General features: G+C 45.0%; 4 protein-coding genes across 7 annotated transcripts in view; 1 reads left to right on the top strand and 3 right to left on the bottom strand.

Moving 5' to 3' along the window:
- Nucleotides 1-478: 478 nt before the first annotated feature.
- spock2 (SPARC (osteonectin), cwcv and kazal like domains proteoglycan 2) lies at nt 479-16,343 on the bottom strand. Its single transcript, XM_077612733.1, has 11 exons — nt 15,967-16,343; nt 8,543-8,551; nt 8,201-8,246; nt 6,581-6,695; nt 6,397-6,502; nt 5,433-5,541; nt 5,239-5,361; nt 4,036-4,254; nt 3,055-3,117; nt 2,850-2,981; nt 479-1,153 (listed from the first exon to the last, which is right to left on the bottom strand). Exons 1-11 carry the CDS (start codon nt 16,147-16,149, stop codon nt 1,020-1,022), a joined length of 1,239 nt encoding a protein of 412 aa, XP_077468859.1. The 5' UTR covers nt 16,150-16,343; the 3' UTR covers nt 479-1,019.
- On the top strand, nt 7,027-26,293 carry trmt2b (tRNA methyltransferase 2B). 4 transcript variants are annotated; one of them, XR_013303785.1, is made up of 7 exons: nt 7,027-7,160; nt 8,420-8,672; nt 9,038-9,140; nt 18,017-18,137; nt 22,380-23,228; nt 23,963-24,639; nt 26,221-26,293. XR_013303785.1 is itself a non-coding variant. In XM_077612705.1 (4 exons), exons 3-4 carry the CDS (start codon nt 22,410-22,412, stop codon nt 24,569-24,571), a joined length of 1,428 nt encoding a protein of 475 aa, XP_077468831.1. In that variant the 5' UTR covers nt 9,119-9,135; nt 18,017-18,137; nt 22,380-22,409; the 3' UTR covers nt 24,572-24,592. The 4 variants fall into 4 exon arrangements, 3 of the variants coding, with proteins under 3 accessions (XP_077468831.1, XP_077468830.1, XP_077468829.1); XM_077612705.1 differs by lacking the exons at nt 7,027-7,160; nt 8,420-8,672; nt 26,221-26,293 and having other exon boundaries at nt 9,119-9,135; nt 23,963-24,592; XM_077612704.1 differs by lacking the exons at nt 7,027-7,160; nt 8,420-8,672; nt 9,038-9,140; nt 26,221-26,293 and adding an exon at nt 16,216-16,670 and having other exon boundaries at nt 23,963-24,592.
- Nucleotides 18,381-22,234, bottom strand: dnajb12a (DnaJ heat shock protein family (Hsp40) member B12a). Its single transcript, XM_077612713.1, has 9 exons — nt 22,029-22,234; nt 21,706-21,883; nt 21,227-21,372; nt 20,983-21,153; nt 20,833-20,912; nt 20,382-20,491; nt 20,146-20,318; nt 19,933-20,066; nt 18,381-18,899 (listed from the first exon to the last, which is right to left on the bottom strand). Exons 1-8 carry the CDS (start codon nt 22,159-22,161, stop codon nt 19,945-19,947), a joined length of 1,113 nt encoding a protein of 370 aa, XP_077468839.1. The 5' UTR covers nt 22,162-22,234; the 3' UTR covers nt 18,381-18,899; nt 19,933-19,944.
- The window catches only part of LOC144084373 (inactive phospholipase D5-like), a 13,630-nt gene continuing 11,911 nt past the window's right edge, over nt 26,130-27,848 (bottom strand). Inside the window, exon 10 of the mRNA XM_077612732.1 lies at nt 26,130-27,684. Coding sequence (XP_077468858.1) covers nt 27,278-27,684 — 407 coding nt within the window. The 3' untranslated portion in view covers nt 26,130-27,277. The remainder of the gene's footprint in view (nt 27,685-27,848) is intronic.

Below are 27,848 nucleotides of genomic sequence, written 5' to 3'. Positions count from 1 at the left end.
GCATTTCCTTCAAACCCAAAACACGTCGGCACATGAAAGCGTTGGGGTTTTCGCTGGCTGACAGCTTGTCCAAAATGATTGGTCCCTCTGGGTAACAGACACGCCGGCATCTGCTCGAGGGGAGCGCCCTCTCCCAAGCACAACTTTATTTTGAAACCCTCGCCCACATAGGAAACCGTGCGTCATGTCGCAAATTTTCAATCCTGCTACTTTTGAATCAAATAGGCTAATGGAGAAATCCTGTTTAGACCAGCGCCCACTAGTGTTAAATCGGAGAAGTGCAGCAGAATATAAACAAATTAAAAAAAAATCTTTCAATATTCATTCTCATAATACAATCCTCACTTGTTAACCACAAGCAAGTAGATTTTTGTTGTTGTTGCAATATTACACCTTTTATCCTCATGGTCGCCACGAGCAGGAGGATAAAAACTTAAATATAGGCGGGACAAACAATAATCATCCAAAGACTCCAATGTACGTACGGTGGTCAACTGAGACCACTCACGCTCACATTTATTGAATTCTTATCATTTCCTTTTTTTTTTTAATAAACACAACAACTGACCCACACGACGATACGACGTACACTTGTCGCATAAACAAAGATGGCGACCTCTCTTATCGTACAGCACGTGGCTTCATGTTATTTACAAATCCAGGCGTCGCGCCTCGACAATGGGACGGCACTACCGAAGCGCGTGAGATGAGGGTGACGACAGAGTTCCCGTTTAAAAAAACTAAACAAAAACAAGGCCAAACGTTTCTACGCGAGAGGGTCGGCCATTTTAAACTAGGCTCCTCCAAAATGGCCGAAAGCCGACTAAAATGGAAACGTACGTACGGACGAGAAAGCGGGACGGAGATGCGCAAATCTGAGGGACAAATTGACGATGACTGCTAGTGACGTGGTCGCCGATCAACGTCCGCCTGGGGGAGTTTTTCCCCCGTTGTCGCTCGGGGGGTGTTTGGGGAATGGAAACGGGGTTGGGAAAAGAGAGGGTCAATTCTTTCATCCTTTACCAAATGTAGCCTTCGTCATCCGCTTCGCCCTCTTCCTCCTCGGCGGTCTCCTCGCCGCCTTTCTCGTCTTCGTCCTCGTCCTCCCAGCCCACGCCGCTGCCGAAGTCGCCCGAATACGCGGCTTCGTCATCTGCGCGGGAGCGAGAAGTCAGCGGTAGCCATTTTACCATGTTTTGGGTAGATCAACTTTTCAAAAATTCAGCAGTGTTTAGTCTTTCTCTTCACATTACAGACGCTCCCCTACTTACCAACGAGTTAGGTTCCGAGCGATTGTTCATAAGTTGAATTTGTTCGTAAGTTGATTCAGTGCTATATTTTGTATTATAATTTATGTTTAAGGCCTATATAAGTATATTGAAGGTTTATATAAGTGCATTTGTAGGTTTAAGGCTTGTATAAGTAACCAACATTGGTTTGTACTGAAAAAAACATTTAATAAAATGGAGAGAATACATACAGTACTGCATACATACATTAGAGAGAGAGAGATTTATGTATTAGAAAGTGGCCGAAAGAAGCGATCTAACGACGATTGCACAGTTTTCTTCCTTTTTTCATCATAAATGTTGCGGTAGCACTGTATGGCATCATTCAATTGATTTGCAAACTTTGTGCAACGCTCAATATTTGGGTCCTGCTGCTCCATCTTTCTGTTTATAAATGGTACTGACGGTCGAACGATTCAAGTTGTATTCACGTGAAACGCTCACCACTTTCTGACGCGCATCAAGCTTCGTTATTATTGTCACTCGTTTCAAATGAAATGGCTTGCCTCTTCCTTGCACCTCCCTCACTAGAAGCCTTTCGCTTTTCACCAACCATATTGAATAATGGATGCACGAGATATTTCATGATAAAAATGAAAAAGGTTCTTTGTCGAAAAAAGCTTCAAAATCAATTTTGCTGCTGTTATGATTCGTTTCATTGGAATGGGGTTGTAATGGTTTAGTTTTGGGAAGATACACTGCCCCCTACAGGCAACTGTGAATATGACTCAGCTAACATGACTGAATCCTGTCAAGGCTAACAAGAATGTGAGTTTTTGTTTGAGCTAATATGTTTTTGTTTATCCATTTGTAATTTTGTTTAGGGGTATGTTTAAATGTTTTTTTAATGATTTTTGAGCAGAATTGTTAAAAAAACGTTAGCACTTTAAGCTAGCGGACTTTTACAAGGCAAGCTAGGTTCATTCCATCTACTAATTTATCACAACGACTAATTAGACACTTGAATTAAAATTCTCCAAGTGTTTTATTGTTGAAATGTGTGTCAGTTTGTTCATAATTTGTGATCCAGCTTTACAACAAAACCCAAAAATGAAGGAAGAGCTTCAAAGAAGTGCTAATTTTCTTGTTAGCTGTCCGTGTAGCTTAATAATGTTCTTTTTTTCAGAATCCATTCATTAATTCTACTTAGGTCCTCATTTATATACACATTATTTGAGGCTACGTTCACATATTTTAATGAGATAAGACGCCAAACTGGTGTAAAAGTGTCCTTTTGATAAGTTTTATGAGATAATGCTAATACATCTCAGCATTGTTCTGAAAAAAGGGCAGGACTTTGACTTTTAAGACTCTTAAGCCTCGTCCGTCACAGGAACGATTATTATCGAGAAGCTTCTGTCTGATCTCCAGAAGAATTTTCTGGCGTTCGCCAGACACGCTTTGCAACCCAAACGAGGGTGAACGTGCTCTCCGTTTCAAGTGGAAAGTCACTTGACATAAAAGATCCCTTGTGAAGGGCAGAGGAGAGCGCTAATACCCAGGGACGCACCCAGAGGGTTTTAACGTGGGCGTGTCAACGGATCGGAGAGAAAAACTCACCGCAATCCGGTTTCCCGCCGATCCTGGACCCGGCGACTTCGCCGCCGTACTGGTCCACGCACCAGCACTCGCCCCTGTCGCACTGCAGCTTCCCGTAGAAGCCGTCTTGGTCGCAGTTTGGGATAAATCGACCTGGCGAGCACACCGAGCGGTCAACCTCAGACGGATTCTCCGTTCCCGTGGTGGGTTTAAGATTCAGACTTACCGAACTTTCTTTGACCGCCATCGAGCACCTGAATCCTCTCCAGTTCAGCCAGGCAAGGTGGTTCTGAGGGAAAGACATTTGGCAAATGGGTGGAAAATTAGGAATTTTCCATTTATTGTGTACCGTATATATTTCAAGACCAATGTTCCCTCTAATTTTTGGTTTGTCTGGGCAGAAAGACAACCTCCCTGAGCACACTGAGTACCGGTGTGAGCAACATCATCATTGCTCGCTATGGGCACACACCAGTAGCACACCTGCCATAAGCAGGTGCATGTTTACTACACATAAATGATTTAGTAATAATAAAATGTAATGATTAATATCTATTAATGGACGGCCCGGCAGATGAGTGGTTCGCGCGTCCTCACAGCTAAAAAAAAAAAAAAAAAAGGGATTTTATTTTGTGCGCTCCATATGATTTGCTGTGCGCGCAGAGAAGACGAGAGTAGTGCGCAATTGCGCACATGCGCAGCTTAGAGGGAACATTGTTCAACTATCACGTATGTCTACACCCCAAGTCGGTAAAATCTCTAAAACCCATGACGATGGAAATGTATAATATACGTCATGTGCTCATGTTAATATTTGTTATGGTCTTAAAAATACAGAAGAATGTCCAATTGAACATTGTATAAACATAAATTGAACTTGCGTATAAATGTGAAATTACTTAATAAAAATCCAAATTATGAACGTGAAATTACTTAGTAAAAATCCAAATTATATTAAGTAAAAAAAATGTTAATAAATATAACCTTACCAGCATACAATTAAAACTATTAAACATTTGCAATCAAGTAATACTAAGAGACATATTCAATATTCTTTTTTCTTCTGAAAATGCAGAGCGCAAAACGGCAATTAGAAAAACTAAACATCAAATTTAACACATTACCCCAAAAATATAACAAAAATCAGATTCAAATGATAGTTATACATTTCAATTGAAAATATAGACCCTGAAGATGGCGAACTCACTCTCTCTCCAGAAGCAAAGGCACCACTCGGCGGCGGACACCTTGCCGTCCTTGAAGGAGTCGCACGAGTTGAAGAAGGGACGGATGCAGATCTCGTACTTGTCCAGGTTGACGGCGGCCAGCTCGCTTCGGTCCAGGAACAGATCGCCGCTGGTGTCCAGCTTGGAGAACATCCAACCTACCGAGTCCTTGCAGCTGGCCGCCAGGCTCCTGTCCAGAACTGAACGTAAGCCAACAAACACACGTTTTTTTTTACTCATCTTTGGCCACAAAAGTTCTTTTGAAAAACATTCAAATTGCATATTTTAGTAGATGCATCAACCGTAGGAAAATTCTTAAGAAGAAAAGCCCAGTTTTAACAGTCATTTAAAAAAACTTTTCTCAATTTTTCTTTTATGATCCGAACCAGTTATCTTCTTGGGGGTTGCGGGGGTTTTTAGTTCAAAAATCATTTTGTAAAATCTAAAAATATATTAAAAAAAGGTAAACTAAACATTGTTTTAGATCTATAAAAAAACTGAATATTCAGGGCTTTTAATCCATTTACAAAAAAAATATTATATGATATGATATATAGTTATCTTCTTGGGGGTTGCGGGGTTTTTTAGTTCAAAAATCATTTTGTAAAATCTAAAAATATATAAAAAAAGGTAAAATAAACATTGTTTTAGATCTATAAAAAAAACTGAATATTCAGGGCTTTTAATCCATTTACAAAAAAATATGATATGATATATAGTTATCTTCTTGGGGGTCGCGGGGGTGCTCAATGTTCCCTCTAAGCTGCGCGCGTGCGCAATTGCGCACTACTCGTCTTCCCTACGCACAGCAAATCATATGGAGCGCACAAAATAAAATCCCTTTTTTTTTTTTAGCTGTGAGGCCGACGCGCGAACCACTCATCCGCCGGGCCGCCCATTCGTAGATATTAATCATTACATTTTATTATTACTAAATCATTTATGTGTAGTAGTTGGTGGATACCCGGAATCGGTGGCCAGCCAATCGTAGGGCCCGAGGCGATGGAACACCAATCATTCATTTACAGTTTTCAGCGGGCTAGCCTATTATGCACGTTTTTGGGGGATGTGGATGGAAACCGGAGTACCCGGAGAAAACCCACACAAGCACGGGGAGAACATGCAACGTCCAAGCAGGAAGATCTGATCCGCCCAGTAACAGTCGTACGAATAGCGCTTCCAACCTGACGCGGCGCTTTTGGCCGCCGGCTTGGTGTTGTTGCTCCGCTTGGCGTTGCTCTGGAGGAGTTGGAACCAATCCCGGAGGCGCTCGCCCAGGTCGGCCAGATCCTGCCCCGTGCAACTCTCTGCGGGGAAGTCCGCGTTGGGAATCGGGCCACGGCCGATTGTTTGCGTCGGCCGGCGGGCGGCGTCTTACCGCGTTTGCTCTCTTGCTTGGCGGGGGCCGCGGTGGAACACGGGCAGAGACCCGAGCACTTGAGGGTCAGCTCCTTCCCCGTCAGACACGTTTGCTGCTCCAGTTTGCACTGCCACACAAGGAAATGCCTTCACACACACGGACACGAACACGCGCACCTGCGACAAGGACGCGCGGAGGTGAAGTGGAGCGACTTATTGCGGCGACGCGCATCAAATATTCATGAGCGGAGGAGCCAATGCGCGCCTGGGTTCCTGCGCGAGACTTGCCCAAGGTCGGCGTGGAAGAGACAAAGTATAAATCACAGGTGTCAAAGTGGCGGCCCGGGGGCCAAATCTGGCCCGCCGCATCATTTTGTGTGGCCCGGGAAAGTCAATCATGAGTGCCCACTTTCTGTTTTACGATCAAATTATAATGAAGATTATAGATGTATATTATGTTTACTGATTTTCCCCCCTTTTAAATCAATCATTGAAATTATTTTAATCATTTTTTTCTGTTTTTAGTTCAAAAATCATTTTGTAAAATCTAAAAATATATAAAAATATTTTCCATTTTCCATTTTAATATTTAACATAATGATTCAAATCGATTTTCCCTTACCAAGAAAAAAAGCTCAAATAAACATTGTTTTAGATCTATTAAAAAAACTGAATATTCAGGGCTTTTGATCCAGTTCATTTAATCCATTTATAAAAAAATATATATCTAAAAATGATATCTAAAATGGTCCGGCCCACATGAAATCGAGTTGACGTTAATGCGGCCCGCGAACAAACCCGAGTCTGACACCCTTGGTATAAATCAATGAAACACTCCTTTCCAACCCATGTCTCATTCAGTCATCAGTTTTTGTCCTCCACCTCCAGAGCCAAAAACCTTCACCCCCCCCCCAAAAAAATCAACCCCACAGCCCCCCAAGCTGCAACCCTTCCACTTTCCGATTCAAAGAAAGTCCGGTTACCCTAGAAGCGTAGTTGTGCCCGTCGGATCCGCACACGGGTCCGGTGGAGGAAACGGGACACGGTCGGCAGCGGCCGCCAGAGGACCCCAAAGTGGGCTGTTTCAGTCTACGGTCCGGGGAAGAAAAAAAAAAGCAGGCCGGTTAGCGGCTAGCCACCACACATTTGTTACCCCCGCGTACTCGCCTGTGCTCGAGTTTCTTGCGGTTGACGCACACGGCTCTCTGGTAGCCCTGGGCCATGCAGACCTTGTGCCTGCTGCACTTGACCTTTTGACACGGGTCCTTGGTGGTGTCCACGTCTGGGAAAGCACACCAAAATCACAACATCTTTTCGCGCAACCCATCGGTCTAGCGCACAGGTGTCCAAGTGGCGGCTCGGGGGCCAAATCTGGCCCGCCGCATCATTTTGTGCGGCCCGGGAAAGTCAATCATGAGTGCCGACTTTCTCTTTTAGGATCAAATTCTTTCGGCGAAACGTCCGGTCACGGAAGCTAACTCGCCTCAATTAGCAATGAACTTCTGCTCAAATCTAATATTCCAGAACGCTAACTCCAACTTTGATATCCGTATGATTGGTCGGTGGCTTTTAGTTAGCAAAATGTCAATTGTATGCTTTAATACTTTGCAGGTCTGATTTGAAGACGTGGAAGTCGGGCTAAATCCGCCCGACCGCCCCCCCCTGTTGGCATCTGTAGGCGCTCCAAGATAATCGGCCCCATCGAGGATTGGAAGAAAGACGTGGAGTCTCGCTCCTGGTTGCCAAGGTAACAGTTCTTATACCAGCTGACATTTGAAATGTCACCCACACCCTTCCCTTGCTCTCCTCCATCCGTCTATCCAATAATATCCTACTAACAATGGCATTTACGCGAAAGGGAGTGTGTGTGGGCCGTGGTAAAATTCATTATACCACTGATTTAATTCCAGTCAAAATACGTTTAAAAGGTTTGTTGACATTTTTATTGCTGTGCGATTGGCTGGCAAGCAATTCAGGGTGTCGGCCGCCTGCCGCTCACCGTTGGGACAAACTACGGCACCCTCGCGACCTTGGTGAGGATAAGCGCTACAGGGAAATGAATCAATACCGTATTTTTTGGCATATAGGCCGTATTTGTCACTCCAAAAAAATGAGGACTGAATCAAGGGTATGGCTTATATGCGCATAAATTCGACTTGACAAGCACGAAACGCCATAACGCAAGACAATGCGGCCGATACAGTCATTTATTTCAAAATAAAGAAAAAATAAACAGATGAAATGCTAAACTACATTAATTCTGACGTCTATGGATGAAATTCATGAAAAAAATACACCGTATCTTGCATAACATGTGAAAAAACTCACTTGTGTACAATCCACAATCGATTTATACAATATCTCAGAAATAACACGTGCGATGATTTTTCTTAAGATTTTCCCTTCAAAGTAAGACATTTGTTCTCCTTATTAAAACCATGAAAATGGAGGTGAAAATTGTGAATCGGGGGCGTCTTATACAAAGGAAATTGTCAAATTCAACCATTTTAAGGGTACGGCTTATACGCGCATAAATTCGACTTGACAAGGACGGAACGCCATAACGCAAGACAATGCGGCCGATACGCTCATTTGTTTCAAAATAAAGAAAAGATGAACTGATGAAATGCTAAACGTGAATCGGGGGCGTCTTATACGAAGGAAATTGTCAAATTCAACCATTTTAAGGGTACGTCTTATACGCGGAGATGCGGCTAATATGTGACATTTTGCATGCTATTTTCAACATTTCAATGTTAAATTTGACTGAAATAAAAGGCCACTCACCGTCACTGGAGCCTTGATTCTCATTCCAGTTGCGTACGTAATCATCCTGCGTGGAAAAATGGAAAAGGAAGAGTCAGACGACAAAGTCAGAAGCGCCGTTAGCATCGCACACTGATGATAATGAGCGCCTTTTAGTCATGATGAGCACAGCGAGACGTGTACGTACAGCGGGATGGAAATGATTCCCACTAATGTCTGGATGTTTTACCTTCACGGCAGGCATATGGCACCCGCCCGGGGACGCCGCTTCCCGTTTATTATTCATGAAGTCCAAGCCATGCACGGATGAAGACGTACACACGTTTGACAGCACGGACGGAAAAAGCAAGCATGAGAACTGACCTCCACTTCCTGATGCCACGAAAGCCAGGGGAGAGAGAAAGAAAAAAAAATGGTGGAAATTAGCGGGAACGACATCACGTGATCTTCACTTTGAGTTCCCGTCACGTTCTTTTCAGAGGATCGGAATCGGGTGAGAAAAAAAATCCATCAATCCCATTTTTTTTGCAGTGTGGAACTCATCCAGACTTCATGAGCAACTGTCACTGCTCTATAAAATCTCGTAACTGCCAGATGCACATCAATAAGTCATGTTTATCTTCCGTCTTAGCCTCGCCAATGTTTATCTTGCATTCAAAACACCAAAGCTAACCCGATCACGTGTGCTAAACACTTTACTAGACCCTTTTTACCCCACTTTTACTGCGTATGAATCTTTTTAGGACTACTTATTGATGCGTGCACTCTAAAGTGAAGCTTTTAATCTTACTTGTATAGGCATTCCATTCAATTCAATGACCTGAATTATTCACTAATCTCTATTTGTGCCCCTGCCAGGACCAATCAGGAAACGATCCCCCGCGCCGACACGACTGAAAATCAATGACGTAGAAAGTTACCCAAATGTGTGCAAAGGATGGAAAAACATCGCCCAGGTCAGGTAAGATTCAACTCCCTTCTTAAATGTTGCTGCCAATGCTTTTTGCTACTTTTCTGCGTGACCGGACGATTCGCTGAGAGACGTTTGGCCGACGGACGTTTGGCCGACGGATGTTTGGCCGAAGGACAGTTCACGGAACGGACGTTTCGCCGAAGCGTTTGCCCAGCCCCCGGATCGTGTGTGTACATGTTTTTCAACCTCGGCCCGCGGGCCATATACGGCCCGTTACAGATAACATTCATTTAGGAATAACAAGGGCATGTACTGCCCCCCGCTGGATATATTTCTAAATACAAGTACGTACTATAATGTGCTGCCAATTTTTTATATTTTTTATTTTATCCTTGCGTAGAGAAAAATACCTGAAAATGCCATGGAACTTCAACACTTTTACTTCTAGTTTAATTTTAAATAATTTCCCATTATTTTAGGAAATATATATTTAAAATGATTTGCTGAGAACCTTAATTCAAAGATTAATCTCAACGTTTTCTATGCGGGTGTAAGTTTTTTGGAGTAGGATTTCTGGATTTACAATTTCATTACAGTAGTACTTACTGTTACTACTACTTTATTTTCTTCTGTCACGTACTGTTCTGTGTGATCTCGAAATGGCTACTACTTTAAAAGCAAGGATAAAATAAAAAATATAAAAAAATGGCAGCACATTGTAGTACGTACTTGTATTTAGAAATATGTCCAGCGGGGGGCAGTACATGCCCTTGTTATTCCTAAATGAATGTTATCTGTACCGGGCCGTATATGGCCCGCGGGCCGAGGTTGAAAAAGATTTACACACACAATCCGGGGGCGTGGCGAGCACTTCGGCGAAACGTCCATCGGCGAAACGTCCGTCGGCCAAACGTCTTTCGGCGAATCGTCCGAGCACCACTTTTCTTCGATATTCTCATCCCTAAAAAAAGGTCTATTTTCTTATCCCGTCCTCCAAAATATGTTATAAAAAGCACTAGACTACTAACTTGAGGGGAATAAGATGACATATCTGGGACAGGAGCGCTTTGATGTACCGTGAGGGCGGAAGTTATGTCTTCCACGTGTGATTGACAGCTCGGCGTTTCTCTTTAAAAATAAGCCCGCCGTTCCCCACGCGAGAGGAAGTGCGCCAAAGTGAGAGCTTTTGATGCTTACTGGGCGGATGCTCATGAAAAAGAGGCGCTTGAGCTAGCGCCCAGAACGACGCGCGCCCGTCAGGTGACTGACGGGTGCCGCTCGCCGTTGATTCTTTTCAGGGAGAAGTTCCCCGTCTTCTGTCACATTTTGCTCGCCGAGCGCGGCTCATTTTTGCTACGTTCTCCGAATTTTGGCAGCGTGGTGCTCGCTGGTTAGCACGTCCGCTTCACAGTGATGAGACTGAGGGTCGGTTCCGACTTCCCTGTGCGGAGTTTGCCTTGTGTGGGTTTTCTCCGGGTACTCCCAGTCCTCCCAAATCCCCAATTTATGAATGCTAGGTTAATTGTAGCACATTAGCACAGTATTTGTCCCATTGTGTATTGGCTGGCCACCCATTTTGGGTGTCCCCCACCCTGGGATTGGCTCCAGCACCCCTTGCGACTCTTGTGAGGATAAGCGGATTGAAAAAAATGAAGGAAAGGGTGTCAAATTTAGCTCCCACAGGTTTCCCATGGCTGCATCCATTTGAGTGGTGACCATCTAATGGCGCGAATGCTAAGCTAATACTACATTTCCTTGCTTTTGTTTTCTGAACAAGCATATTTTAATGAATGCTATTGACCTCAATAGCCCTGTGACGTGTGTTTTTAACCATGAACACGCTTCCATAAATCATGTTGAGTGCTCCGGAACTTTTTGACCTTTTTTTGTTATTTGCGTCTTTTCCGTTCCCATGTCTCAATAGGCAAAGTTTGAAGCTATTTAAAACCCATATGATAAAGCCCTGCCTTCTGAATTCCCCAATGAGAAAATTTAAGCACCTTAACACAGATAGAATAGTCTTCTCCAATTCCTACCACCTGGTTTTGACAGCGAGGGCCCAATCGCTCACCTGCTGGTGCAGAATAAAGCTCTGCGCTGAACATTTCCTCCACTGCGGCACCCCCTGGAGAGCTTATCAAGGATTGGCCACGTGGCCTCCACCTTCTGCTGCTCAAGTCAACCTCGTGAGCGGTCGTTTGGTCGCCGGTCTTTTGTTCGCCGGACTTTTGGTCACCCGGAAGGTTATTGATAATTAGCATTTAAATGGTTGCTCAAATTCCCTAAATACAAACTGCGAATTATTATTTAGTCATACTTAATGCCCTATGAATGATTAGGCTAAAGAAAAGCTCCAAATTTTCCGGACTTTTATTGTTTTTTGTTGGAGAACTTGTGACAAGGGACAACGCACGTACATACAAACTCAACAACACTCTCACATCGGCTCAGTGAAACTGCTCACGGCCATTGTTGCCTTTTATTCATGCGTAGACCATGTTGTTTTACCTTGTTTTGGTCACCGTTTTTTGGGTCGCCGGTCTTTTGGTCGCCCGTTGTTTGGGTCCGGGCGACCAAAAGACCGACCACCAAAAAACGGTGACCAAAACAAGGTAAAACAAGACGGTCTACGCATCTTTAAAAGCTAACAATGGCCCTGAGCAGTTTCACTGAGCCAATGTGTGAGTGTATAAGAGTTTGTATGTGCATGCGTTGTCCCTTTAAGAAGCGACGTCAGTGAGGCAGGGTCTTAACAAGTTCTCCAACAAAACACAATAAAAGTCTGGGAAATTTGGAGCTTTTCTTTAGCCTAATAATTAATAGGGCATTAAGTACGACTAAATAATAATTCGCAGTTTATATTTAGGGAATTTGAGCAACCATTTTAATGCTAATTATCAATTACCTTCCAGGCGACCAAAAGACCGAGTACCAGTCAACATTATCATCCCAACCGCCCCCCAAAGGTCCAAATCATCACCCCCCCAAAAAACCAACAACACAACCCCTTTCTTTTAGCTATATTTAATTATTTATTGCGTTGACAGTTTGCGAAAGCAAGACAAGATTTTTTTTTCTTCCTTACGACAAAGCCAGATTTTCTCTCTCTTTGATCTGCGGTAATCGAAAGGAAGCAGCGTTCGGAATGAAAGTAGGCCAAAAGAGGGGTAGGCAATCCAATGTGATGAAATGCAATGAAACACGGAAAGGTGGTCTTTTCTCATTCAGCCATTTCGCCCGTCAATTCAGTCATTAGTTTACACACCCGTTGAAACGAAACCGCTAACAAAATTGCCGTGCCGAATGATAAACCGCCACGACCGTAGAATCACGGGAATAAAATCAGACTCCCTCCAAATGACTGAAACGCGATACGTATTATTTTACCACTTTGTTTTATCGAAAAGTTTCAGTTTTTAAAAGCCTGCTGGCTTTTGTATTGATTTTGTTTGTGTTTTAGTCAGTTTGTATCTGCAAGCGCGTATTTCATCTCAGGCGGCAAAACATTTCAATCACGGCTTTGTTCTTATTTGAACTTGAACCAATTGATCTTTCTTGCTATTATTGTTCCGTTTAAAAGCTTGCTTCGGCTAATGTTTACACCGATCTGATTTTAGAAAAAAAAAGACAAAACCAAAGGGGAAACGAAAACAACATACTGCAGATTTACACATCTTTTGTACTACAAATAATTTTAAGGAATAAAAGGCCGTAATCATGTGCAACAGAATCAAATTATTTGACGGTCATGACATTCTTCAATAGAAATTGTTCTTGTAACTTGCCAAAAAATGCGAAAGCTAACAAGCATAAGTAGCCTCTGCTAATTTTCATCCAAACGTTTGACTGAAAACGGCTTAGACCAAGTGACAAATAACATGTTTTCTGATCAAATTATAAAAAATGGCCCTTTTTTGGCCTGGTGCGACTTATAGTCCGAAAAATACATATGCTAAGTTGCTAAGCAAGCGAGCAAAAGCGGTCCGATCCATGCACGCCGGCATATCTGGGTGATGGATCGCATCGGGGCTTCAAATCCGCAAAATTTTAGGCCAATTTCATGCTTGGGCGATATCAAGGATGGGGTATTTTCACAAGGAAAATGAAGCAAATGTCGCGTATCAAATTGAATTTTGATTTAGTGCCGTACGAAGAATGAAAAAACAAACGTTGTACACTAAATGGAGCCTCGTGGCTATTTGCTCACCAAATATAAAACTGAAACACAATTACTCCGACAGAAACACAGCCGTAAATTCAAAATGTCACCCGGACCAGAAGTATTTTGCATGTATAGTCATACATCTACTTACAAAATGAATTGCTTCCAGAACTTTTTCCGTAACTTGAATATTTGGTAAGTAGATCAGTACTTTATATGTAAATTCCATAATTCGTTCCACAGTCCTCAAAAAACGACCAAGTCAACCCTTTAAAAATGATCCGTGTTCCAATTTTGTATGAAAGATGCCAGAAACAAACAAACATGAAAGAAAATGATAAGAAAATGATTTATTAATGTAGTTAAATGAATAACAAGCATGCAAAAACTTGTCCTATTTGTGCAGTAGTACGCTACAGTAAGGAAGAAGCTAACGTTAGCACATCAACACACACTTAAACAACTAAAAACTAAATTTTGTACCTAAAGGCATTCGTAAGTAGCATGTGCGGTCGATTGGTTGCCGGTCTTTTGGTCGCCCCGACCGCGACAACGGGCGACCAAAAGACCGGCGACAAAACAAGGTAAAACAACACGGTCGACGCATCAATAAAAGCCAACAATAGCCGACGTGTGAGTGTAGAAGAGTTTGTATGTACATGCGTTGTCCCTTTAAGAAGCTACGTCAGTCGGTCTTAACAAGTTCTCCAACAAAAACAATAAAAGTCCGGGAAATTTGGAGCTTTTCTTTAGCCTAATAATTAATAGGGCATTAAGTATGACGAAATAGTCATTCGCAGTTTGTTTTTAGGGAATTTGAGCAACAATTTAAATGGTAATTATCAATGACCTTCCGGGCGACCAAAAGACTGGCGACCAATCGACCGTGTGCCGCAAGTAGAGATACGACCGTAAGAGAAATCCCCAAATTTCAAATCCAATTTCCGTTTGCGTCCGTTTCTCAGAACCAGGCTTCAAAAGACGTCAATAGTCTCAAAACCCGCCGCTCCCCCGCGTTTTTTTCACCCAGGTGGATTTGTCGCATTAGCGGAATGAAACGTCGACTGCGCCTGTCAGATTAAAGGATTGAATTCCGTGACTGGTCGACGGTTCAATCTCATCTCCCCCCGTTTTTTCCGCCCACGGAGATTCAATTGCGTTCTTCCCGGGAAAACACATTAAATATTGACACTATTCACTCTGCCGCTTGCGTAGCGTGCGTGGCGTTTGCGAGGGATACGTGCGCATCTCTCGGGCGGGGGTGCCGAGCTCCCGTTTCGAGTGGCCTTATTTTGATGATTGCCTTCCGCTGTTGACTGAATGAATATTCAGCGCCCGCCGCCTTGCCTGTCAACCCCCATTGGGGAAACGGCAATATGGCGCCCGCCGCCTGTCATTCCCAGAGACGGACACCTGGCTACCGGTTTTCCGTCTTCGGAAGGAGCCACGCCGGTGTAGATTGCCGTGTGTGGCGTTCTAGAAGACGTATGCAACCAAGAGGAGGCTAATTCCCAATTGGCGCCATCCTAGAGCGGTCGCCACCCTCCCGGCGAGGCCGATTGCGATCGATTTGCGTTGCTACGGCAGCAATATCTTGCTCTCTCCTCTGATGCTTGTCGGCCCGTCGTTCCGCAAAGATAGCAGCGCCATCACTACTGGCCTTCAACACGCACACACGCAAATGCAAATGTACGCCACACACGAGCGTAGTCAGCCATTCCGTGTCTCGCTTCAGCTTTGAGCATAAATTAAGAGCCAAATACCACACGTGGCGTCGTACTTTCCCCCTTGGGGGTATTTATTTATTTTGTGGCTCTACGACGCGGTGAGACCAGAAATGGATTCTTTTGTTTGGTTTTTTTAAGTCGTGTTTTCAGATGCGGAACCCGGTCGGAAGAGGATCCTCACCCAAAATATTGGGTCTATTTTCTAGGACCAAATATCTCATCTAAGCCTTTGCGCAAAAGCGAACTTGTTTTGAACAAAATTCGACCCCGATTTTCCAGTGCTTCCATTTGTCATCCTCACAAGGGTGTTCTTTTCAATGGCGGATTCGTTTACCAACAAGACGAGCAACCCTATCCAAAATGCTATCTTTAGCGGCGACCACCCATGTTTTTTTGGCAAAAACAAGAACGGCTAAGGAAGCCCGAAACAGAAGAACGCCGAAACGGCACCACCGTTTTTCGGCGTTCCTCTGTTTTCGCGCACGAACAAAAGTAACGTTCGGAAACGAATGGAGACCACCGCCAAGGCCCGGGACCGGCTCTTGGGCCCCCGTGCACGCCGACCCAATGGCGGCGCAATAGACGGGACCCACGGCGTCCCTTGCGGACCGGGTGGGAGACCCCGATGAAGCTCACCAAACAACGGACCGACACTCGTCCTTCCCGTCCCAGAACGCTAGCGCTCACGGAACACCTAGACCCGCCCTCGGGTCTATTAAAACCCAATTAGCCGTGTAAATGGCTCCTTTTTACACCATCAAAGCCCCGAGTGAAGCCACGGCAACGCCTGGAAAAACGCTGTGGAACTCGCGGACGACGGGACGAGCAGTTTGAACATGTTCTTCTTCATTTGAAATACGTGGATTCGTGCCAAGTTGCCGTCCCCGTTCGTCATGTGAATGGCGGACGGAGGCGCTCGCTTGCCGCATTGGCAGAAACGGAGCGGCGCGCACGCACGCACGCACGCACGCACGCACGCACTTACGTCTCGGAAGCGATTCCAGTGCTTGATCTTGCGGCTGTACTGGGAAATGGTGGACAGCCACTGCTCGTCCTCCATGAAATTGCCCGCTTTTTCCGCCTCCTGGACGGCCACGCCGGCCGCCACCCGGAGGCTGGAGACCAGCAGCAGCAGCAGCGGCGATAGGATCCACGCCAGACGCCACATATCCGCCCTGTGGAGCGTGCCGTGTCGGGTCCAAGGAGAAGCGTGGGGAGGGGGAGGGAGGGCGCCCTCTAGGTTCTCCTCTCCTCGCGGCGAGAGGACGGATGGAGGGATGGACGGAGGGAGGAGGGTGCTGAGGCTGGAAGGAGGAGAGAAAAAAAAGCGATGGGCTTCCAGGACGATCTTCTTCTGCGGGGAGGGGGAGGGGCGAGGGGGCGTGGCCTACGTTCGAGGGAATGCAGCCAATCTGTGAGCGTTAGCGACGATGCTAATGTCGGGCACGGTGGAAATCCAGCATCGTTGGATAAATACCTTTTATGGATTGGAACTTTATTTCATCCCATTTATGGAACATGTTTATGCCATATTTGTTTTAATTCTTCATCAAGGCGTTCTCCAGAGGAAGGCCAAAGGCTGTAGGCGGGGTCTAAGGTTCATCAATTTGTGTCTAATGTAACTAAGGAGAGAGAGAGGGAGGGGCATTGTGGCCGCTTTTAATAAAGAAACCGTAACTTGAATATTTGGTAAGTAGATCAGTACTTTATATGTAAATTCCATAATTCGTTCCACGGTCCTCAAAAAAACGACCAACTCAACCCTTTAAAAATGATCCGTGTTCCAATTTTGTATGAAAGATGCGACAAACAAACAAACATGAAAGAAAATGATTTATCAATGTGATTAAATGAATAACAAGCATGCAAAAACTTGTCCTATTCATGCGGTAGTACGGTACAGTAAGGAAGAGGCTAACGTTAGCACGTAAAGACACATCTAAAACAACTAAAAACAAAATTTTGTACCTAAAGGCATTCGTAAGTAGAGATAGGACCGTAAGAGAAATCCCCAAATTTCAAATTCAATTTCCGTTGGAGTACGTTTCTCAGGCTTCAAAAGACGTCAACGTTAGTGCCGCTTTTAATAAAGAAACTAACGAAAGCGACAGCGAGCTTCTTCTTTTCGTTCAGTTGCCACCATGAAGTCGGATCGCAAAAAAAAATGTGACGTTGACAGACGAGCTCAATTTTTGATGCGGCGGCGCCGAAATGACGAATGGCTTCATTGGGCACGGAGACACGGCCAAAGCACTTAAGCCAAGCGGCTCCTTTTCCCACGTCTTCAATTCATCGTATCGCCATCGACCGCCGCCGCCTCCGTTCCGTCTATCGTGTCGCCGCGGGCGCATCGGCGACGTTCTCGGGGGCGGTGCCTCCCAATGGCGTGCGCAAACAATTGAAATCCGTCATGCTGGTGCGCTCACATGGGAGGAAAGCCATCCATTTTTAAACCGGGAAAAATAAGTCAATTCCAAGATGCCGTAGATGTTTAACATGATGTAATATTGGTTTAAAGACCTTTTTCTTAAGGAGCAATTTGATACCAAAAAAAGTGCTTAACGTGTTGTTTTGCATTGTTCTTACTGTGGTATCGGATCAGTACTCGCAAAACATCCTTAAGACAAATGGGGAGGAGGAAATAGAGCGTGTCGCCCGCCATGTTTTACAATTGAAACGGGCCTCCGAGAGCTCTTAATTGACTGCCTCGGGCTAACGGCTAGCCACTTCATGTATAATAAATATACGAAAGCAAATGGATGGATGGCTGACAATGTTTTCTTCCTTTCCATTGTGCAGAGTATGATTTTTTTAAATATAAAAGTGAGCCATTATTTATTTAGTTTAGAGGCTTAGATGTTCTTGAGTACCTCTCAAACAAGTCAATGACATTACCATACAAAAAAGCAGTACAGGGTGGAAGCGACTTTCCCCCCTTATAATTATTGAAAATGATTTCCAAATGGAATATGGTTCAGCAATATTTCTTATTAAGGTTATATGGTTGTAGATTGATTTTGTTTTTCCCCCTGCAGGTGAAAATGTAACAAAGTTAAAAAAAAAACTGGTGTCATATGAAATCAGAGAAACGACACCCTCGTGTGGAGGGTTTGGTTACTACAGGCAGACACAGGAGGAAGATGACATGCATAGCATGTAAGTTGAAATCCATATTTTTTTGCTTTTAAATGATCTCACTAGACAAAAGAAGCACTCGTGACTTTTAAGTATACAACATTGAGGTTTTAAATGTCATTTTTATGAAACTGGGCACCGCAAAAGGCCTCTTTAGCTACACATTGTTCAATATGGCTAATGATTAACTCGGTGTAGTTTGGACTGCGACGTCAATCCGTGCTTGCGTTTTCTTTTCGACTTTTATAAACGTGAAACAACGTGTGACGATTCCAGACAAAATTTATTGAAAGAGAAAACCGCGATACAACTTTCAGTTTGTTAATTTAATCAAGGTTGAACCTGTGCAATCATTTCTCACTCCTCTTGATCTGGTGGACTACGAGCAGTCGCTTAACATTTTTAATAAATAATATTAACTTTGATAAATCTCACTGTTAAAAAGTCTATATTTACACTAGAAAAGCAAAAAGGGAGCCTGGGCTCAGGCAAGGCCAGGCGGGCGCAAGGAAGGAAGGAAGGACTCTCGACAGGAAAAATCAGAGGAGAAAAATCGAAATCTCAGCAGCTCGCTTCACCGATCAAAATGGAGGACCTTGCCCAAAGGGGGGAGACAATATTGTCAGTGGAAGTCGTCTGGGAAGGCGGACAGAAGCTGCACAATTCCTCCCGCCTGAGGTTTGCTGCCCAATGTGGGTAAGGCTTGTTTGATTCTCTCGGGTTGGCTGCTGCACAAATCACTCCAAATGGGGGGCTCCATCCTCCAGGGGAAACCGGAAGAACCTTCAAGAGAACAAGCATTGCGGTTACAAATCAAAACAGAAATCAGAATAGGACGCCGAGGACTGTAAAAGAGAAATCCAGGGTGCCGAGTATGGAGTATGGAATGTATTCTTATGCTTTTTGTTAGTCAATTGGTTTATTTAGTGTAGTCACTAGAATAGAATTTTGCATGGCCTAGCGGAAATTTCCGTCTGTGACGCCTATGAGTTAGGGGCGCGTCATCTACCATGACACGGCCATTTCTTTGTTCACATTTTCCCACCTAAAGTTTGTATCTATGTCACATGACCTTTGTCAATAAAACTGGTGGATCTGTTGGAGGCAGGCGGGGAATTAAAACTGGTCAGGCTGGAGGATAGACGCATCTCCTGGCGCTGGCTTTTCTGAGTCCCTCCTTCAGCTGAAGCTAGATAAAACTCATCATGGCTGACTCTGTGTGCTTCCTCTAAGTTCTTCAAACGGGCCGCGATCGACCGAAATGCCCTCTCTTTCAAAGTAAGAGTAGCTGACGTCAGTAATTTTCGGCTTTCAGTCCACCGCGGTCCGAAAATTCAGAAATGAATATCCCGGGTTTCGGCACCAGAAAATGTTGGAACTAATCGATTAACATTCAATAACTTCGAATTAGAGGAAGCACACACAGTCAGCCGTGATGAGTTTTATCTAGCTTCAGCTGAAGGAGGGAGTCAGAAAAGCCAGCGCCAGGAGATGCGTCTATCCCCCAGCCTGACCAGTTTGAATTCCCCGCCTGCCTCCAACAGATCTGCCAGTTTTATTGACAAAGGTCATGTGACATAGATACAAACTTTAGGCGGGAAAATGTGAACAAAGAAATGGGTGCGTCATGGTAGATGACGCGCCCCTAACTCATAGGCGTCACGGACGGAAATTTCCGCTAGGCCATGCAAAATTCTATTCTAGTGACTACACTAAATAAACCAATTGACTAACAAAAAGCACAAGAATACATTCCATACTTCACACCGTGGCTCGTAAAGACCCCGCTAGCCAAGCGGAAAGACTTTTGACATACCCACGATGGCTCCTAGCCGTCCAGCATGACCTGAATCTCGGACAAGCGGTTGCAGTTGGGCGTCCCCATCCTCTGCGCCCTTTGGTACGACTTGGCGTCCTCGAAATAGCGAGCGCGGTACATCAAGCCTTCCTCTGCGAGCACGGGAAAGGATCTCGAGTCGATGAGTTGACATTAAATGGAGGCAAAAACAAAACAAAAAATATCACCCACTCTGTTGCTTTTCTTTCCAGCAGTTGTTGCGCAGGTTGGAAATGTAGTCGTCTTCCACCGTCCTCTCCACCGTCTTCAGATCGGCTCCGGTAAAGTCCTCGCTAAAGCGCTCGCCCACGTAGAAGGGGACCTTCAAGTGGGACGTGTGCCTCTTGTGGACGTAGCCGGCCGACCTGGCGGGACCGAGTTGTTAGCGGAGTGGGCGGAGCCGGGTGGGCGGATGCCGGCTAGCTTACGGGCGGTAGCTAAGGCTGTAGGGTGGGTTCGTGACCATCAGTTGACTCAGCGCCGACACCAAAATGAGGATCAGGATGGGCATCAGCTGGACCAACAGAGCCAGACCGCCCTGCTCGCAAAGACACGTCGCTAAAAACATTAGCATCTTACAAATAGTTGAGAATGATTCCTATTTTCAAATGTTATTCCTTGAGAGCCACACTCAAACATCAAAATAGATGAAAATCTGCCTTTTTGGCCATTTCGCCTCTTGATTGTGTCCTTTTTTTCCAATCTAATATTCAATCTAGATATTATTTCAAAGTTCAAATTTCTCTCTCGCAAGTCTCCTTTAAAACACTTGTGGCAAAGCTAGCTAGCTCCATCCGGAGGAACACTTGGCTGCAATGTTTTTCTCCTTGATTTTACAACTCAAAGGGTTAAATCAAATCAAATCAAATAACCACTTACATCTCTCTGTTGCTCGCGCCTCTCTTGCCGGTTGTGCTGCGCAAAGTGCATTCTTCCGTTTCTGTAAACGTGGACGTTACCTAAAAAGAGGAACGTTAGCCCGTTAGCGTGGTTAATTTAACCCGTACTTTAGTTTTTCCTTTTACTGACTCGATGGGAAGCCTCCGCCAAAGAACATGTTGAAGAGATCCTCGGGCGAAATATCAGCTTCAAAGTCACGGTGCTGTCGTTGCCTGCCGGGCTGCGACCGCTCCTCCCCGTACTGGTCGTACCGCCGTCGCTTCTCCACGTTGCTCAACACGGCGTACGCGTTGCCGATATCTCAACCGTTCCGGGGAGACCAACGTCAGCTTTTGGGTCAAAGCTTCGATCCGACAGATTGACGTTCGTCTACCTTTGAACGCTTCGGTGGCTCCGGGCGCGTGGTTTTTGTCCGGGTGAAACTTCAGCGCCAGTTTGCGGTAGGCTTTTTTCAGATCTTCGTCCGAGGCCGTCTTCTCCACCCCGAGGATTTGGTAGTAATCTTTACAGCCTTTAATCCTGCAGGGTGTGCAGATTTGGGGGAAACAATCTTTTTTTATTTTAAAAATGTCACTGTCAGGTTGAAAAAAAATGAGTAAACAAAAGCCCAATAGTGTTTATCCGAAGTATGAATTGACATATTTAGAAAAAGCTGTTCCATGATAGCACTAACAATGTAATAAAAAATGGATGCTTTTAAATTGGATTATGCACTCTTATTTTGAAAAGCGAACAAATCCATGTGACCCTATGAAGCAATGTAAATCGGCTAGGATTTATTCGAGCGATAAATTGCTCATTTTGTCAGAAAAAAAATCACGGTAAGGCGATGTGATGGAACGGGATACTGACTTCCTGACCGCCTCCATCTGCTCGGCCGTGTAAGGTTTTGTCGAATCTGCGGGACGGTGCGGGTTCGTCTCGGCGTCCTCTCTGTGATGACGGTGCCTCGCCGAGGGCGCATCACCGTCCATCGGTCCGCCATTCTGCTCCGGAGGCTTCCCATTCCGCGACAGCGAGTCCAGTAAATCTGTCCGGGGAGCCGAACGACGGGATGTCACTCGAATGCTGACTAGCCCCAACCATTATGATGCTAGCAGTTAGCAATGCAACCGGTGAGCGCCGTTCACGCCGCTGGCTCTTAAAGCCCTAAAATACCGCTTTACGCGACTTACTTTGGGCCTGATTGGTCGGAAACAAACGCTGGGCCTTCTCCAAGAACTTCCTGGCTCTGTCCGGTTGGTTGTTGCCGACGGCATTCAGTGCTATTTTGATGCAACGCTCGGCTTCGTCCTTGTTTGAATCCATTGCGACACGGCGGAAATATTTACGTACGCCAATTGTGGGCGCACGGCGATGACGTCACGGAAAAAGTCACAGCAATGCGACCCCAAAGCTCTCTCCGCCTTTTACCACTTACTACACGTTGCTGAAAACCACAACGAACTTGTGCTTTGCCAACATTAAAGCACAGGATCGGTGTTTTAATTAATTAATTTTTTAACACGCATGTTCTCGCTTTACAGGCGCTCTTTTTGTGGCCCTTTTGATCCACAATGGCATTTTGTAAGTCATTTCTTATTGCGAGACGGATTCCTGTGCATCCTTCTTGGAGAAACTCTCTGCATTTACCATCTAAAGACACTTTAGTCAGTCTTCCGGGAACACTGAATCCACCAAAAAAACACCAGAGGAAGAGCGCCAAGAAGGTCACCTGGGCCGCCGATGACCTTTCCTGGGAGGAGAGACTGGCTTCCGTCGTCACGCCGCTGTGGAGGCTCAGTTATGACCAGCAACTTGAAATCAAGCAAAACCATCAAGAGGAGATCCTGAAAGAGCTCTGCGGGGGAGCCACCATCCCTTTCCCCGTCCTGCCCATCTTGCCGTCTCCGGTCCGGGACGGTTACCGCAACAAGTCCACCTTCTCCGTCAACAGGGGGGTGGACGGGAACCCCAAGACGGTGGGCTTTTACCTGGGCCGAGGCAAGCACGGCAACCTGCTGTGCGTCAACGGAGACCACCTGCCCAACATGCCCGAGAAGCACAAACTGGTGGCCAGGTGCTATCAGGAATTCATCCGCCGCTCCCCCCTGGAGCCTTGCCTGCTCTTCCACCAGGGGGGGCATTGGCGAGAGGTCACGGTGAGGACCAACGCGGCGGGCCACACCATGGCCGTGGTCCATTTCCACCCGCAGAAGCTGGCCCGGCAAGAACTGGAGGCCCACAAGGCCCAGCTGACGCAGTTCTTCACCGGGGGCGCCGGTTCGGCCTGCGAGCTGCACTCGCTCTACTTCCAGGAGTGCGCCATGACTCGCTGCACGCACCAAGACTCGCCTTACCAGCTCCTGTACGGCCACGCCCACATTTACGAGCAGGTAACGACGAGTCCGGAAAACGTCTTTGGAATGGGAGGAACTTTTGGGTGGAATAGAAGAAAATAATCTTCATTTTAACAGTTAAAAAAAAGTATTTTGAAGACTAAAATAATGTTCTATGACATATACTACATTATAGCCAATGGAATGACTTTTGTTCCCGTGAAAATGGCCTTTGCTCATTTCCCGATAACATGACAAACTTTATTAGGACCAAATGATGGTCCAATTCCTTTCATCAAATGATGATCCAAAGCAAGGGTGTCAGACTCAGGTTGGTTGGCGGGCCGCTTTAACGTCAACTTGATTTCACGTGGGCCGGACCATTTTAGATATATAATATTTAGATTTTTTAAATAAATGGATTAAAAGAACTGGATTAAAATCCCTGAATATTCCGTTTTTTTATAGATCTAAAACAATGTTTATTTTAGCTTTTTTAAATATATTTTTAGATTTTACAAAAATGATTTTTGAACTAAAAACACAGAAAAAAATGGATTAAAAAAATGACAATGATTGATTTAAAAGGGGGAAAATCAGGAAATTTAATATACATCTATACTCTTCATTTGAATTTGATCCTAAAACAGAAAGTCAGCACTCATGATTGACTTTCCCGGGCTACACAAAATGATGCGGCGGGCCAGATTTGGCCCCCGGGCCGCCACTTTGACACGTGATCCAAAGTATGGAGGTGCATAACAGTCCCCCCTCTTGACTGTCATTGGCAGATGCTGGGTTTCAATTTCCGAATCTCCCCCGACGCCTTCTTCCAAGTGAACCACTCGGCCGCTCAGGTCCTGTACGCCACCATACGAGACTTTTGCGCCCCCGTTTCCGACTCCGACCCCGGCTCGGGGACCCTGCTGGACATCTGCTGCGGGACGGGCGCCATGGGCATCACGGCATCCGCCGGAGTGCGCCCGCTCGTCGGCGTGGAGCTGGTGGAGCAGGCGGTGGAGGACGCCAGGTACAACGCCGCCCTCAACCGATTGGACAACTGCCAGTTCGTCGCCGGGAAGGCCGAGGTCGTGCTCCCCGACCTGGTCTCGCGCTGGGCCTCCGGGGACGGACACCCGCTCACCCTGGTCAACCCCTCTCGGGCCGGCCTCCATCCCAGGGTGGTCCGGGCCTTGCGCAACGGGCCCGCCGTCCGCCGCCTGCTCTACGTGTCGTGCAAAGCGGACGGCGAGGCCATGAGGAACTTCAAGGAGCTTTGTTGCCCCCCCGATCCCGAGAAGAAACTCACCGGAGAAGCCTTTCGTCCGAGTCTGGCCGTGGCCGTGGATATGTTCCCGCATACCCGACACTGCGAACTGCTCATTCTCTTTGAGCGCTGACCATTGGCATCTTTCTTACCCTGAGATCACAAATCTGCCAGTGACCACCGCATCTGACACGACCTGGTTAGTAGCTACCATTATTAGCACTTGTGGATACCGTATTTTTCCCAACTAAAAGCCACATTAGCCAAAGAATGCACCATCTAAGGACGAAAATACGCCATACCGTATTTTCACGACTATATGGCGCATCGTATTTTTAACCGCAGTGTCAGTAACGAGTGCTATTTCTGTATTTTAAACACACAAAGGACGCACCGTTTTTTTAGACGCATATATGTTATATATTATATATGAATATCTAACCGCAATAGCGCTGGCTACCGGAAGCAGCCCCAGACTCTTTTTCCGGTTTCCGGTGCGCAGCGGCTGCTGGGATATATAGTCCTTGCACGCTACACCCACACGCTAAAAACATGTTTTTAAAAAGGCAACGGAAGCAAAACTGAGTTCGGTTGTACTTTATTTAGCCATTTTACAACTTACTCACGTCATCATCACACACAAATCCATCAAAGTCCTCATTTTCTGTGTCTGAATTGAACAATTGTCCAAACGAGTCATCGAAAACGCTGAGTTTTATACGTTCGTCCAGGCGGCCGCAATCCATTCACCAATAGTAGCTAGCTGGTAGCTAGCGTAACTTTTCCAACGGTGCTTTCCATGCTTTGTCAAGCTGTATTGATGTCGACGTATACAGGCCACAATCCATTGGGTGTATTGACAAAAGAACCACTACATATCCCAGCAGTCACTGCGTAATACTTTGTCTATGGGAAAATAGTAGAGTTGGTGTACCCTTATCAACTGATTCATTTTATTTTATCGTGATAACAATTTTAGTATTGGTCCATATATAAAGCGCACTGGATTATTAGGCGCCCTGTCTATTTTGGAGAAAATTTATGACTTTTATGTGCGCCTTATAGTCGTGAAAATACGGTAAGTCGCACTGGGGTGAGTGTTTTTGGGGCGCACTTTTAAATCCATCGCAAAACACGAATAAACAAACGTGATCATCACAAAACAAGGCACCCGTTAATGTAACATTTTTTTAAAACTATAGCCTAAAAAAACATAATCCAATTTTTAAAGATTTGTCCAATTTTTCTGAAACTGAGCCGACGCCTGAAAACGACAAACTCAAAAATTTCCACACACCGGATTCTGCAGTGGTTGTTGATGTGTAATAAAACTTACACTAGACGATCTTCCACTTTAGACGGGACGGTAGCTCAATGCTAAATAATAAATGTTTCCTGAAAAACAACATCTGAAGATGATCCATGGCAATATTGACGATATTATTGTCTCTTAATCGGTATTAAAACAAGAGATAGACGTTCAGCAAACCAATTAGAGTGGACAAAAATATAACCCAGGCAAACTATGAAAAACAAAAAGTGCGACTTATAGTCCTATGTCTTATTGTTATGGAGAATGGCTGGCTTTTTTTACGGTACACTTAGCATATTAGATTAGATAACTTTATTCATCCCGTATTCAAGCGTAGGACAGCAAATCGGGGTACGTATTTTCTTTATTACCAGTAAAAATGCAGCAGTCCTGTGATACAGTTTTTTATGTGTGTTAGCAAAGGTAATAAAATACTAAATAGGCATTCTTCTTGAAATTTAAAGGTACGGACGGACGGACGTCTTGAAGTGAAGGCAGTGCATGCAAGCAAGCGACGGTCATGCTGAAAAACATGAGCATCAAGTAAGGCAATGTTTACAAATCTGAAAAAGTTGACAAACTACAAAACGGCAATCAAAAACTTTTTTTTGTATGGTTATTTTCGGCATCTTTTCCATTCATTTGTTTTTTCTAATCTGGAAAACAGACCCGCTGTCAGCATATCGTGTAAATATTCAAAATTAAACGTGATTATATTATTACTAAATATACTATTACAATTTTACTTGGTTGAGAGCAATAAACATGATTTAAAAAATATGATGGGTGGGTTAAGCATGCCGTTTATATGGATTTGAGTTGGTTATTGGATTTTCTCGCATATAAGCCGTATTTGTAACTCAATAAAATGATGACTGAATCAAGAGTAGGGCTTTTACACCAGTAGATGTCAGCAAAGTAACATTTAATATTTGTTGGTTATTAAGAAAACAACCGTTATTGAGGTTAAAATTGTGAATCATGGGGAGGCTTATATGCGAGAAATTGTAAAATTCAATAATTTTCAAGGCAATTTTAAGGGTGCTGTTTTATACGCGGGTGGGGCTTATATGCGAGTAAATATGGTACATCCAAATTGAAGTATGACCTTCTGCAGTTATCATAGTAGGCACTAGATAGCGCTAAAAAGTTTTCAAAATAGTATGTTGACTTCTTAGAATAATTGAATACCATTTAATCATATTTCAACCTGATAGTTATCTTTAAATAATTGATTCATGCTGTTGAGTGCTGTGTTTTCTGGGCTGTCCCTGAACGCACTTTTTTTAATCATCAGGATTTTGACCTAAATTTGGACTTTAACCGTGAAATTCGGGTGACGCCTTTAGCGTACGGAACGGAATTCGATCCTGACCGATCCTCACCTGGAAAAAATGCAACCGACTATCCATTTGTCCTCGTCGGGGGGTCCTGGGCCGGTTGGAAAAAGTTCTTGAAAAATCCTCGAGAAAAGCCAGCGACTGAGAACAAGGAAACCCTTTCTTTTCACGTCACCCGGATCCGCCTTCATAGTGGTTCGTTAAGGATCTCGGTGCTTTCAGGGGACGGCCCATCGGGTTCCTTTGAGTCGTTGATTTGCGCCGGGGACCACGAGTCCAGATGAGTGAGATTCCGCTCCGGTCCGTTGATCTCCTGCCCATTTTCTTTGCCACGCCCTCCGTCGTCTTGACCCTTCCCGTCGACTCGCCCGCCTTCGGCCGGTCCCGCTCGGTTCGTCCGGCGCTTGCCGCAAATGTCGAATTTGCCAGCCTGGGGCGAGCGAGCGTAGCTGGAGAACCAGTCCCTCTCGAAGGTGGCCCTTAGCTGCTCCACCAGCGTGGAGGTGTTTTCCCGCCGGACATCCCCGGGCTGACTGACCACCAGGCCGATACCCGCGTTGTAGGTGAATTCATTCCCCACCCAGTCCAGATTTCCTGTCGGGAAGGAAGCAAGAGACGGCGAAACTGGAGGTGAAACCACAATATGAATGAGTTAAATTGCTTTGACTTGGATTCCAGCAGATGGCGATCATCGAATCGACTTCCGAAAATACTCGCATTATTGTTTAAAAATACGGTCGCTCTGTTTACCTTATAAA

The sequence above is a fragment of the Stigmatopora argus genome, chromosome 11, assembly GCF_051989625.1.
Source record: "Stigmatopora argus isolate UIUO_Sarg chromosome 11, RoL_Sarg_1.0, whole genome shotgun sequence".
In the NCBI taxonomy this organism is placed as follows: Eukaryota; Metazoa; Chordata; class Actinopteri; order Syngnathiformes; family Syngnathidae; genus Stigmatopora; species Stigmatopora argus.
The sequence above is the reverse complement of the archived record's forward strand: the minus strand, read 5'-3'. Positions and strand labels throughout refer to the sequence as shown.

What these genes read in the sequence shown, in the direction of transcription:
- spock2 (XM_077612733.1), bottom strand. Translation starts at nt 16,149, where the DNA reads ATGTGGCGTCTGGCGTGGATCCTATCGCCGCTGCTGCTGCTGCTGGTC. An exon ending in GGCACAACTACGCTTCTAGG is followed by an intron (nt 5,542 to 6,396) that starts GTAACCGGACTT and finishes CTTGTGTGGCAG; the next exon opens with TGCAAACTGGAGCAGCAAAC. An exon ending in TGGCGGTCAAAGAAAGTTCG is followed by an intron (nt 2,982 to 3,054) that starts GTAAGTCTGAAT and finishes TGTGCTCGCCAG; the next exon opens with GTCGATTTATCCCAAACTGC.
- dnajb12a (XM_077612713.1), bottom strand. Translation starts at nt 22,161, where the DNA reads ATGGATTCAAACAAGGACGAAGCCGAGCGTTGCATCAAAATAGCACTG. An exon ending in TACAGCCTTAGCTACCGCCC is followed by an intron (nt 20,319 to 20,381) that starts GTAAGCTAGCCG and finishes CGGTCCCGCCAG; the next exon opens with GTCGGCCGGCTACGTCCACA. An exon ending in CTGGAAAGAAAAGCAACAGA is followed by an intron (nt 20,067 to 20,145) that starts GTGGGTGATATT and finishes CCGTGCTCGCAG; the next exon opens with AGGAAGGCTTGATGTACCGC.
- trmt2b (XM_077612705.1), top strand. Translation starts at nt 22,410, where the DNA reads ATGGCATTTTGTAAGTCATTTCTTATTGCGAGACGGATTCCTGTGCAT. An exon ending in ACGCCCACATTTACGAGCAG is followed by an intron (nt 23,229 to 23,962) that starts GTAACGACGAGT and finishes TGTCATTGGCAG; the next exon opens with ATGCTGGGTTTCAATTTCCG.